This window comes from Balaenoptera acutorostrata, chromosome 2, assembly GCF_949987535.1.
Source record: "Balaenoptera acutorostrata chromosome 2, mBalAcu1.1, whole genome shotgun sequence".
Taxonomy (NCBI): domain Eukaryota; kingdom Metazoa; phylum Chordata; class Mammalia; order Artiodactyla; family Balaenopteridae; genus Balaenoptera; species Balaenoptera acutorostrata.
Genome location: NC_080065.1, coordinates 110,026,199 through 110,040,494, shown reverse-complemented (window position 1 = coordinate 110,040,494; position 14,296 = coordinate 110,026,199). Strand labels below are relative to the sequence as shown.

Here is a 14,296-nt window from a genome sequence, read left to right as displayed (position 1 = left end):
ATCATCAAAAAGTCTACAAATAGTAAATGCTGGAGAGGGTGTGGAGAAATGGGAACCCTACACTGTTGGTGGGACTGTAAATTGGCACAGCCATTATGGAAAACAGTATGGAGATTCCTTAAGAAACTAAAAATGGAGCTACCATATGATCCAGCAATCCCACTCCTGGGCATATATCTGGAGAAAAACCATAATTCAAAAAGATGTATGCACCCCAGTGTTCATTGCAGCACTATTTACAATAGCCAGGACATGGAAGCAACCTAAATGTCCATTGACAGAGGAAAGGATAAAGAAGATGTGGTACATATGTGCAATGGAATATTACTCAGCCATAAAAAAGAATGAAATAATGCCATTTGCAGCAACATGGATGGACCTAAAGATTATCATACTATGTGAAGTAAGTCAGAGAAAGACAAATACCATATGATATCACTCATATGTGGAATCTTTAAAAAAAAAAGGTACAAATGAACTTATTTACAAAACAGAAACAGATGCACAGACATAGAAAACAAACTTATGATTACCAAAAGGGAAATGTTGGGGGGAGGGATAAATTAGGAGTTTGGGATTGACTTATACACACTACTATATATAAAATAGATGATCAACAAGAATATAAGCACAGGATTGTATAGCACAGGGAACTCTACTCAATATTATGTAACATCCTAAATGGGAAAAGAATTTGAAAAAGAATGGACATATGTATATGTATAACTGAATCACTTAGTTGTACACCTGAAACTAACAAAACATTGTAAATCAACTATACTCCAATGTAAAATAAACATTTTTAAAAAATAATAAATATCAGTATTAGATATGAAATCATTTCAAGTCTTAAAATGGAGAGTAGATTGGGAGGAAGTGGAAGACAGTGCCTACCACTGAAGAAATTTATGCAACTTACGAAGGATAAGAGACTAATGCAATGGTAATTAATTACAAGGCATTACCAAAATTAGTAATGAAAAGATGGAAGCCTGTGAGCTGTTGATAGGGCATTTCTTCTGGAGAAATGAGTGATTAATTATCAGAGCATAATTTCATTATAATTGTTATGTTTCTTTTTAAGAAATATCCATGCAAAAATTTATTACTTTGAGTAAATTGATTTTTAAGTTATGTTCATATATGTATGTTGACAGACGTTGTTTTCACTGTTTGAGGTGGTTTTTCAAATGTAAGAAAATAATCTTCTGAACAAAAACCCCCCAGTTCATGGACTGAGACTCTTAAAAAAAGGTTCAGTTTAAAAGGCTCCCACCCAAGCACCCCTCCTTCCTAACATATGCATTCTCATACACTTTTGCTATCTTCTGGATTTTTCCTTTAATTCATTGTTTTCTATTTACCCTTTATTCCTAAGTGTTTTCTACCTTCTTGCCTAAAAAGCATTGGCAAAGTAATTTTAACTATTTGTGCCTAATAACAGAGGATATCACAGAAGTTCAGATGCCTCTTTTAAGTTACTGTAAGTGAATTAAGAAGAAAAGAAAACATAGTGTTAAATTCCTGGTTCAACTCCAGACTTCTACTTCATGAAAGAAAATAGTCTCATTCTTTGAGTGCAGTAATCTTCATTGCAGACCACTTCTATTCCTTATCCCATAGACTTTCTGCTTTAGAAACAACACTGTAAACATATTTCAAGGTCACTAGGAATCACTGATGTTCTACAGACCACATTTGAGATGCAACACTTTAAGAAGAAATTTAATAGACCTTGCGATTACCATAGTGAATTGTGTTCTGCCACTGTTTTTGGAAGATTAAAATTAATACCTTCATCAAATAGGCACAATTTATATGTGTGAAAGTTACTTCAGTTTTTTTTCTAAAGCTTTTTATTAAAAACACATTGTATTTGAATATAAAATTGGAATCCTCTATCTGCTTTTGTTCAGAGGATTGTTTGTGCAACTTCTTGTTTAAATTGGATTAGTACCATGTTAATTTTACATTGCCTCTGGTGAATAGCCACGGGGCTATAATCTCTGCCAGTAATTTGTCACAGCAAAATCCTCTGGAGGGCCATACAAAACATTTGTGTAGTATGGATTAGACGGCGAAAGCCATATCTTAGATTGTTAATAAATGTTAATGACAAAACCCAGCTGGTAAAGCTTGGAAATAAGACCTAACGCTCCGTGCCTATTGCCAAAAGAATGTTTAAACAGAGATTTCCATTACTCAAAGGTGACCCAGTATAGTCAATTTGTGAATTTAAAAAATCATAATCTTCCAATTATTTGGAAAAAAATCTTTTCTTCTGATTCACAAGCATAAAAGCTGGTGTTTCCATGTTGTAAACTTTTTTGTTCTTGGGTAAGTGGGTAGGCGACAGCTGTAAAATATAAATAAGTGTAACATAAAATGGGTCCTAACTTAGAAGACAAGGAAACGATATCCATACAGTCTGGATTTGCTATCTTTGGTATGATGTATAACACTGACTTTAAAGAGTTCTGGTTGTTAGACATTTAAGGGGTAATTTAGTTTCTTTTTTTCCCATCTCCAAGTTAAGATTGTTACTTTACTGTGTTCTAAGTACCGTATTTATTTTAAAACATTTCTTGACACATTAGAATATAGTTAAGGAGGAAGAATAACAGCCACTACTTTTTAAAAATAAATGAATCATTGTTAAAAGGTATGAATTTGTTGTTCTGGGAAATTTAACATTTTTATCATGTCTGATACATTAAAACTAGGTATGTTTGTTCACAGGACAGGAAACAGAACTAAGATTTTGGGTAGGATGTGAGTCCCTTACCATATTTGTGCACAGTAGATCTGTTTAAAACTAAGCTGATATATTTAGTTAAAACAACACAGACTTCATTGGCTGACATCAGCACTATCTTGTCCAGCCTCCTGCTTATCCACTCAGAGTAATTAATTTGATTAATTTACAAGTAATTTAGCCAAGGATGGGATGTAAATCTTTGTTTAAGAAAACAGTTGGAGGTCCAAGTCTTGGTTAAAAACTGTGTCTTGAAACCATCCAGGCCCTCCTACTGACTTGTCAGCTCTGGGTTATTTTCAGAAAACTTGACTTGAGTTCCTTAGTTTAGCTGTAAGTTTTTTCCCACAGACTTACATGGTATGTGTGAGTGGGAGAGTAAGTAGTGGCCACGTTTTAGCCGCTGTTTAGTCTAGTGTATGCATGTTTACATCTCCTCTCTGGATTTATAGGCAGCCAAGGCAAAATAAAGATTATACTCACTTGATTGAGGAGCCTTTAACCCAGAGCACCTGGCAGCAGAGAGGATTTCTTCCTCTAACCTCTAATTTTTGTGTGTGCATGTGTGATTATTATTAATGATGTATACTTGATTAAAAATTCAAGGCATTTAAAGGCTTATGTTTTAGAATTAAAATGTTTCAAGTTTTATAAAGTTACAGTTTTACAAAATAACCTAAAATTAAATAATTGACCATCTTTTTCCTGTTTGCAATTATATTTGCTTAGTGTAAAAGAAATCCAAATTTTGCAGCATCCTAGCATAGAAAAATAATAGTCACTGGTAACCTTATCACCTCCTCAGCCAGAGATAACAATTTGGTGTATTCTTGTCTGGATTTCTTTTCCTTTCTTTATTTTTTAATAATTACTCTTTAAATGAAATATATCATACATTCCAAAGAGGGGGAAAAAAGAAGATTCTTATGCACTTCAACCCCCACCTTCTAGTGTAAGAAACAGCATTATCAGTGCTCCTTGTGCCTTTTCTAACCTGCATCCTCTCCGCAGGTAACTACTTAGCTGAATTTGGTACTTATTATTCCTTTGCTTTTCTTTATAAGCTTATAAGGTATTAAAAATATCGGTAAACAACAGTTTACTTTTGTATGTTTTTAAACTTTATATACATGGAAATATTCTCTTTGAATCATTCTTCGGTGACTACCTTGTGTGATTCAAAATTTAGCTATTTTGATGCAGTAGCTAAAGTTTATTTTATTGCTTTATAAAACAAACATATAAATACTCTTAAGTTTTCTCATAATAAGACAACAGTGAAAAATTTTATACATGTAAGAGTTTCTCTAGTGTTTATATCTAAAAGTAGAACTTCTGGTCATAGAGTTCACTCATTTCTTCTGCTTCACTAAATGTTGTGAAATTACTTTCCAAAGTGGTTGTACAAATCTGCAGTTCCCAAGAATGGTGTGTAATTGTTATTCTTAACACCATGTCTAACACTTGGCTGTTATCAGATGTATTAACTTTTTCCAGTTTGGTGGGTCCGAAATCATATCACTCTGTGGCTTAAATTTTCATTTCCCTGATTATTGACTTTGAGCATCTTTTCATTTGTTTATTAGACTTGCATGTGGAATGTCTTATTGTCTTTTGATCAACAGAAATAAATCAACAGATTCTGGAATCACCAGACACAAAGTTAGAGATAACTACTAGAAAATAGGTGATATGATGGAGAAATGTATTAGAGAAGTAGAGCCTTTTCAATCATATAGACATTCTGGAACTGAAAAGTATCACAAATGAATTGTAAGATTCAGTAGATGAATTAACAGCAGAACCAAGGATATGTGAACTGAAGATAAGCCAATAAAAAGTATCCAAACTGGAACAGAAAAAAGGATGGAAAATACAACAAAGAACATAAGTGACATACAGGATAGGGTATATGAGACTGACTACTTTTTGTGTAACCACAGACCCCTGTCTTAGTCTGTTTGGGCTGCTGTAACCAAATAGCACAGACTAGATGGCTTATGTGAGAAACAAATTTCTGTTGTTTATTTCTGAAGGCTGGAAGTCTGAGATCAAAGTGTACACATGGTCAAGTCCTGTGTCTGGAGAGGGCCCACTTCCCAGTTCATAAATGGCCATCTTTCCACTGTCTTCACATAATAGAAGAGCTAGAGAACTCTACTGGGTCTGTTTTATAAATAATTTTAAATAGTCAAACTACTAGAGCTCGTTAATGAATTTGGTAAAGTTGCAGGATACAAAATTAATACACAGAAATCTCTTGCATTCCTATACACTAACAACGAAAGATGAGAAGAGAAATTAAGGAAACAATCCCATTTACCATCGCATCAAAAAGAATAAAATACACAGGAATAAACCTACCTAAGGAGGCAAAAGACCTGTACTCAGAAAACTAAGATACAGATGAAAGAAATCAAAGATGACACAAAGAGATGGAAAGATATACCACGTTCTTGGATTGGAAGAATCAGTATTGTCAAAATGACTATACTACCCAAGGCAATCTACAGATTCAGTGCAACCCCTATCAAATTACCAATAGCATTTTTCACCGAATTAGAACAAAAAAATTTACAATTTCTGTGGAAACACAAAAGACCCCAAATAGCCAAAGCAATCTTGAGAAAGAAAAACGGAGCTGGGGGAATCAGATTCCCTGACTTCAGACTACACTACAAAGCTACAGTCATCAAAACGGTATGGTACTGGCACAAAAACAGAAATATAGATCAGTGGAACAGGATAGAAAGTCCAGAGATAAACCCATGCACCCATGGTCACCTAATCTATAACAAAGGAGGCAAGAATATACAATAGAGAAAAGACAGCATCTTCAGTAAGTGGTGCTGGGAAAACTGGGCAGCTGCATGTAAAAGAAAGAAATTAGAACATTCTCTAGCACCATACACAAAAATAAACTCAAAATGGATTAAACACCTAAATGTAAGACCGGACACTATAAAACTCTTAGAGGAAAACTTAGGCAGAAACTCTCTGACATAAATTGCAGCAATATCTTTTTGGATCCACCACCTAGAGTAATGAAAATGAAAACAAAAATAAACAAATGGGACCTAATCAAACTTAAAAGCTTTTGCACAGCAAAGGAAACCATAAGTAAAAGGAAAAGACAACCCACAGAATGGGAGAAAATATTTGCAAACGAAGCTACTGACAAGGGATTAATCTCCAAGATATACAAACAGCTCATGCAGCTCAATATGAAAAAAACAAACAACCCAATCCAAAAATGGGCAGAAGATCTGAATAGACAGTTCTCCAAGGAAGACATACACATGGCCAAAAAGTACATGAAAAGAGGCTCAACATCACTAGTTATTATTAGAGAAATGCAAGTCAAAACTACAATGAGGTATCACCTCACACTGGTCAGAATGGCCATCCTAAAAAGGTCTACAAACAGTAAATGCTGGAGAGGGTGTAGAGAAAAGGGAACCCTCCTACACTGTTGGTTGCAATGTAAATTGGTACAACCACTATGGAAAACAGTATGGAGGTTACTTAAAAAACAGCTACCATGTGATCCAGCAATCCCACTCTTGGGCATATATCTGGAGAAAACCATAATTCGAAAAGATACACGCACCAAGTGTTCATTGCAGCACTATTTACAATAGCCAGGACATGGAAGCAACCTCAGTGTCCATTGACAGAGGAAAGGATAAAGAAGATGTGGTACATATGTGCAATGGAATATTACTCAGCCATAAAAAAGAATGAAATAATGCCATTTGCAGCAACATGAATGGACCTAGAGATTGTCATACTGAGTGAAGTAAGTCAGAGAAAGAAAAAGATCATATGATATCACTTCTATGTGGAATCTAAGAAAATGGTACAAATGAACTTATTTACAAAACAAATAGAATCACAGATATAGAAAACAAACTTACGGTTACCAGGGGGAAAGGGGGAAGGAGGGGTAAGTTAGAAGTTTGGGATTGACAATATACACACTACTATATATAAAATAGTTAACAAATAAGAACCTACTGTATAGCACAGGGAAGTCTACTCAATACTCTGTAATGACCTATATAGGAGAAGAATCTAAAAAAGAGTGGATATATGTATATGTATAACTGATTCACTTTGCTGTAGAGCAGAAACTAACACAACATTGTAAATCAACTGTACTCCAGTAAAAATTAATTTTAAAAAAAATAGCCCCAAAGCAAAGAAAATATTTAAAGCCATGGATAAAGAGGGAAACGTTTCCTTCACAGGAGCAACAATGAGATTGACAGATGAACTTTCAACAGTAGTAAAGGAATTCATAAAACAGTGGAATAACATCCTTAAAGTACTCAAAGGAAGTAATGGCCCACCTAAATTCAGTATCCAGTGAAAATGTACTTCATTATTGAAAGCGACGTAAGACTTTCAGACTAACAAAAATTGGGAGAAAACAATAATCACAGTATTTGTTGGGTTTAAAGTATATAGAGAATTAAAATTCATGGCAAATAACAGTACAAAAGATATGAAGGGATAAATAGAGTTAAAATGTTTAAAGTATGTTGCATTGTCTGTGAAGTTGTAAAGGTCTTAATTTCTATGTAAAAGAAGAGTAAAAATAAGCTGATAGAAGGGAAAAATAGAATGACATAAAATATTAGATTAATCTAAAAAAGGACAAAAGGAGAGAAGCAGAACATAAAATAGATGGAAGAAGTAGAAAATAGTAATATGTAAAGATTTAAACCCATATATATCACCCATTTCTTTAAATATAAATGGACTGAATACCATTATTAAAGACATATTCAACTAAAAACTGAATTAAAAAAACAACAGTATGTGACTTAAATATAAGGACGCTTTAACTATAAGAGTACAAAATAGTTAAATTTAAAAAGGGGAAATTGTACGTTACATTAATATTAACCCACAGAGCTTAGACTCTAGGGCAAGAGGCATTACTGTAGATTAAGAGAGTTTTCATAATCATAAAAGGGTCAGTCACCTAGAAGTTGACAACAATTCTACATTGAGTGTTCCTGGTAACAGCCACAAATTTATATAAAGCAAAAATTAATAGAGCTAAAAGGAGAAATGGACAAATGCATAATAATGGTAGATTTTACCATAACTCTCCTGGGAACTGATAGAGCAAACCAACAATGGATAATAAGATTTAGAAGATTTAGATGACCTAACCATTGTTATATGTAGAATACTTCATCAAAAAAGTCCCAGGATACACATCATTTTCTAGTGCACTGGAACATTTAGCTAAATTGCTCATATGCTGAATCGAACAGCAATTCTAAACAAATTTCAGAGAATTGTAATTCAGAATATGTTCTCTGAGCACAATGAGATTAAGCTAGAAATTAGTAATAAAAAGATAATAAGTATCCCCCATGATTGAAATAGTACACTTCTTATAACCCATGGCTAAATTGGAGACCACAAATGAAATTAGAAAACGTTTTGAACTAAATAATTAAAATAAAACATATCAAGACATGAGCTTTAATGAAAATTGTGCTTAAGGAGATTTATAGCCTCAGGTTCACTTGAAAAATATCAATAAGAAAAGCATGAAATCTGTTCTCTAAATATCCCTTTCAAACAGTCAATAAGCAAATAGGAAATTAGGAGGAAGGAAATAATCAAAATGAGTAAAAATTGATGAATTATGGGGAAAATGTACAGCAAAATCAACAAAGTTGGCAAAGAGTGTTCAAGGACCAAAACAATAGGCAGTAACTCCCAATATCAAGGTTTAAAAAAAATGGGACAGGGCTACAGATCCACAGACATTTAAGGAGATAAGAGAATGGTATGAAATTTTTATGTGAATATGAGACACAGAACTCACAAAACCAATACAAAAAGAAACAGATAATAGAAGTAGTCATATAGCTATTAGAGAAATTTAATATGTAATGAAAAACCTTCACCAAAAGAAGGCTCCAGACCTAAATGGCTTCACGTTTCAATTTTAGTAAACATTTTAGAAAGAACTAACAATAATCTTACACAAACTGTTTCAGAAACTAGGAAGAGAGAATACTTCTCACTTTTTAAAAAAATGAGACCAGCGTTATCTTGATCCTAAAATCTGACAAGGACATTATAAGAAAATTAATTGGCCAATCTCATGAACATAGATATAAAACTTGTAAGCATCACAACTAAGTTTATTTATTAAACAAAGGGGAAGTTGACTATTTACCCCCTTAAAATATAAAGGAGGACTTCCCTGGTGGCGCAGTGGTTAAGAATCCACCTGCCAATGCAGGGAACACGGGTTCGAGCCGTGGTCCGGGAAGATCCCACATGCCGTGGAGCAACTAAGCCCGTGTGCCACAACTACTGAGCCCATGTGCCGCAACTACTGAAGCCCGTGCGCCTAGAGCCCGAGCTACGAAACTCGGAGAAGCTACTGCAATGAGAAGCCCACTCACCACAACTAGAGAAAGCCCGCACGCAGCAACAAAGACCCAACAACAAAGACCCAACGCAGCCAAAAATAAATTTATAAAAGAAAAAAGAATAAAGGAGAAGAAATCAAATGCTCCTATCAAAAATGCAGAAAAAGTCAGTACCCATTCCCAGTAACAATTCTTAGCAAACTAAGAATGTAGGGGAAATTTCTTAATCTAATAAAACCTACCAAAAAATATTTCTTAAAGGTTTTCCTCTGAGATCAGGAATGAGAGAAAAATGCCCTCTATTATCATTTTTTAATATTGTACTAGAGGTTCTATCCAGTGTAACAGGCCGAGAGAGAAGGGGGTCTATCATCTGGAAAGGAAAAAATAAAACTGTTGTCATTTGCAGATGACAGTTGTTATGTACATAGAAAACTAGAAAGTATCTACAGATGACCTATTAGAATTAATAAGTGAGTTTAGCAAGTTTGCTGGAAACCAAATGAGTATGTAAATATCAATTTTAATTCTCTATACCAGAGACAGAGAACAGAAATTTTAAAACTCTGCCATTTGCAGTAGCATTTAAAAACTTGAAACTCCTAGGTGCACATTCAAAGAAAGATGCTACTCAGTATATAGAGAAGTATAAAATATTGTTAAACAAAAGAAGAACTGAATAATTGGAGAGGTAAACTATGTTCACTGTTTGAAGAATTAATATTGTAAAGATAATGGTTTTGGCAAATTGATTTGTAGATTCAGCATAATCATAAGCAGTTCCAGCAGGCCTATTTTTTTCAACCCTAGAAACTGATATTTATATGAAAATACAGACGTCAAGAATAACTAAAAGAATTTTGAAGACAGAAGACATACTATCAAATATCCAGTTATTGTTACGAAAGTTACAGTAATTAAGACAGTGAAGTTTAATGCAAGGATAGAGAATCCAGAAACAACTCATACATAAAAGGACAGAGGTGATGTATAACAGGTGACACTGCCAAGCAGTGGGGGGAAAAGTTATTTTCCAGTAAATGTTGCTAAGTCAATTGGAGCTCTATATGCGGAGAAGAAGAAACTTGATCTCACCATACACAAAACCAATTGCATATGAATTTTTGATAAATGAAGCTTCTAGAGGGTGATGTAGTGTCTTCAAAACAGGCACGCAGGGACTTCCCTGGTGGCACAGTGGATAAGACCCCAGGCTACCAATGCAGGGGGCCCGGGTTCGATCCCTGGTCAGGGAACTAGATCCCACATGCATGCCACAACTAAGACCCCATGCAACCAAATAAATAAAAATTAAAAACAAAAAACAAAAAACTGAGGCAGACAAAAAGACAGACAGATAAATTTGGACCATATTAGAATTAAGTAAAAAACACCATTAAAGTAAAAGGCAAGACAAAGACTAGTGGAAAATATTTACAATTTAAATAATTGACAAAGGATTTATCCAGTATATGTAAAGAATCACACACGTATCAATAAGGAAGGATGGACTGCTAAGTAGAGCAAAGGGCCAAATGGTTGAACAGGAACTTTACAGAATAAGAATGCCATTAAAAATATTAAAACATGTTCAACCTCATTATTATTTGAAAAAGTGCAAAATAAAATCATGAGATACCACTACATAAGTTATCAGAATGGTTTAAATGAAAAAAAAGAAAAAAGAAAAAACTGACATTACCCAGTTTTGGCAAGAGTATAGAGCACTGGAATGCTTACATGGGAGTGTAAATTAGTACTACTACTTTAAAAACAGACCATATTTACTAATATTGAAATTCTTATACCCAATGACCCAGCAGTTTGAATCACAGGTATATACTCAGTAGAAATGCATACAAAAGTCCATGAATGTACAATAATGTTCACATCAGCTTTATAATGCAAAACTGGAAACTAACGCAAATGTCCCTCGGCAGTGGAATGAAAAGACTGTATATTCATCCAGTAGAATGCTATGTAGTACTGTGAATCATCAACTACACATAATACGAACGGATCTGAAAAAACGTTTAGCGAAAGAAGCCAGACATAAACTTACACTGTACAGTTCCACGTACACAAAGTTCAAAGCAGTGAAAACTTATTCATGGTGTTAGAAATTAGTCCTATCTTTGGTGAAGGATGAGTGGTCAGTGACTTGGGCGGGAACACAGAGGGGCTTCTGGGGTTATGATAATCTCCTGTTTCTTGTGCTGGATGGTGGTTATGTGAGTAGTTCACTTTGTAAAATTTGACCAGAGTGCACCATTATGATTCGGTAGTTTTGTTATTATTCAGTAAATGCTTCTTTTTTAAAAAAGATGATGTTACCTATTGATCCAAGCTTTCCCATTTAGGGGGTCTGTCCTAAAAAAAGAAAAGCACTTGTGGTCCCTAAGGAAATATATAAGAAAGATTCATGAGCTAACTATGTTAGATGACAGGGTGTCTTACTGCAGCATTCCAAAATGTCTGTTATTGAGAGAGTGGTTGACTAAATCATGGAATATCCATTGTGTGGAATGTCACACATTTATATAAAAGAAATTTTATCATGTGCATAGATTTCTATGTGAGCCTGGAGAAAAGAGTGGAAAGGCATATTATTTCTTGAGGTAGGAGTGGAGTTACTAGTACAGGGACAGTTACTGAATCTTTCTTGTTACCTCTTTGTATAATTTGTATTTTGTGTAATTAATTTGTATAATTTACCATTCCTTTCTATAATTGTAATTTCTTAGATAATTTTGTATAATTAACCATTTCTTAAATACTACTCTTACCATTGGTCCTGGGGCAACTCATTGTGTTGACAGCAGACTCTTTCTTCCCTCTAACTACTATTAGATCTTACGATATTTAGCTAACCTCAATCACTGATTGGGCCATGAGTGGTTATGGCTTATAACAAGAAGGGAAATCACAGAAGAGTTTGTAAAGAGAACCTGGGCTTTCTAGATAATAGAAAGAATCTGTGGTGTGTGGCTCTATCATGGGTGCTGTCAAGGAGGATTATAATCATAAGTCAAAGTCATATAAAGATATTTATTCCTAACATTAGAGATCTGGCTTGTTTCTTTCAAGCGGGAGCAAGAAAGTCAAATGGCTCGTCTTAAAAAACAGCAAGAAGAGTTGGAACAGATGAGACTACGTTACTTGGCTGCTGAGGAAAAAGATACAGTAAACACCGAGAGACAAGAATTGTTGGATATAAGAAATGAACTGAACAGGTATAATAACTAAAAATTACTTTTTTTTCCATAGAAAAGTTCAAATAGGACAACTTTTTATTTAGTCATTGGTCTAGGGAAAGTACAACATCAGGTCTTTCAAGAATAAGGTACATCATATATAAAATGTAGCTGAGTTATACGATAGAAAATCTTTGCCAAAGACCATTACTCTTAACATTTTTTTTGCCATGAACGTAGCCGTATTTAGCTTTTTTGTTTCCACTCATAGCATTAGTACTTTAAATTTTATTCCTGTGTGTCTATTTTAGGATTATTGCTATTTCAAGGTAATTGATTACACTGAATTTTTAATTATATAAAGTATAAGAAATTTCAAATATTGTTATATTATTAATGTAAGTAATACAGAATATAGCTCTTAATTATTGCCCTGTGTGTCAGCAGCTATTTTAAATGCCTTATATGCCTATCTCCACTTTTTTTAATCCTCGAAGCAACTTTTTGAGGAAGATATTATCCCCATTTCGAGATGAAGAAACCGAGGATTAAAGAGATTTAAGTACCCTTTCCAAGGTCACACAGCTAGTAAATCAGGGAGCCAGAGTTCATATCTGATTCCAGAGGTTGTATTTTTAACTACTCTGCAACAATGGGCTTCTCTATAGTGTCATGTTCATCTTAGTTACAATTTCAAGTATTTCATGTTAGAAAAGTAATCATTAGGAAGCAGTATTAGAACAAATTACTGTCTTTTTGAGGGGAGTGTACAGGAAGACTTTCTAACTTAGTTTAGCAAGAGACTAGTATTTTTGTTGCAGCGAAGCATACTGTCTTAGCTCAGGCTGGCATAACAAAATACCATAGATTGGGTGGCTTAAACAACAGAAATTTATTTTCTCACAGTTCTGGAAGCTAAAAGTTCAAGATCAAAGTGCCAGCATGGTTAGTTTCTGGTGAGGACTCTCTTCCTGGCTTGTTAGACAGCTGCCTTACCGCTGTGTCCTCACAAGCTCTACTGTGTCTCTTCTAATAAGTGCATAAATCTCATCATGACACCCCCCGCTCATGATCTCATCTAAACCTAATCATCTCCCAAAGGGTCCATCTCCAAATACCATCACATTGTGGGCTGGGGCTTTAAAATATGAATTTGGGGAGGACACAATGTATACATAGGACATACATTTGACAGAATATCCCATGATATATCCCTATATAAATGGGGAAAATTCAGTCACTATATTAGGTGGGTTTGGAGCTGAATTACACCACTGCATTTAGAGTATTAATGTATAAATATCAGTTGGAAAAGGTCAAGGTCTATAATGCATGCTACAGGGCTCAATTCACACAGTTATTCTCTTTTTCAGCAAATATTTATTTGGTATCTACTATGTCATAGGTTTGGAAGATGTTACAAATTAATTTTAACATGTCCTTTGCCTTGCAAAATTTTGCTATTATGTATAGCAATTTGTTTTAGTTTAGCAAATACATATTAAGCACCTACTGTTTGCTGAGCACTGTTTTGGTGGTTTAAACGAAGATAGCTATTTGCCGATAGGTCATATAAAATTAAAACTTATTATTAATGTCTTAATAAATTAAGATTTAGGGAGAACTGAAACCAACAAGATTAAATACATTAGAAACAAAAGCAGAGTTCTCTGTATAAATTATAAGAAAAATCTCTTAAGTGATGGGCAAGACATAATAAAACAGTTGATGTGAGGAAGCCTAGGGGGGTTTAAGTGACTACTACTAACAATGTGACTTGGCTGCCAAAGAGCCAGTGCAGTTAGGGACATTCATAGAAGGAGTGTTCAGTACACACTGTGGTAAAACCACCTCTGGGTTGTTCTTACCAGTGTGCAACAGACTTTAAGGGAAATCAGCTACCTAGAGAGCTGCCAAAGGAATGTGACCAAAAAGTGGTC

The 14,296-nt window shown here is 34.4% G+C and overlaps 1 protein-coding gene across 3 annotated transcripts in view; it reads left to right on the top strand.

Annotated features, from left to right (window-relative positions):
- The window catches only part of CEP120 (centrosomal protein 120), a 77,537-nt gene that overhangs the window by 59,441 nt on the left and 3,800 nt on the right, over positions 1-14,296 (top strand). For all 3 annotated transcript variants that reach the window (XM_007188484.2, XM_007188483.3, XM_007188486.2), the window contains one exon: positions 12,250-12,395. In XM_007188484.2, the coding sequence (XP_007188546.2) occupies positions 12,250-12,395 (146 nt within the window). The remainder of the gene's footprint in view (positions 1-12,249; positions 12,396-14,296) is intronic.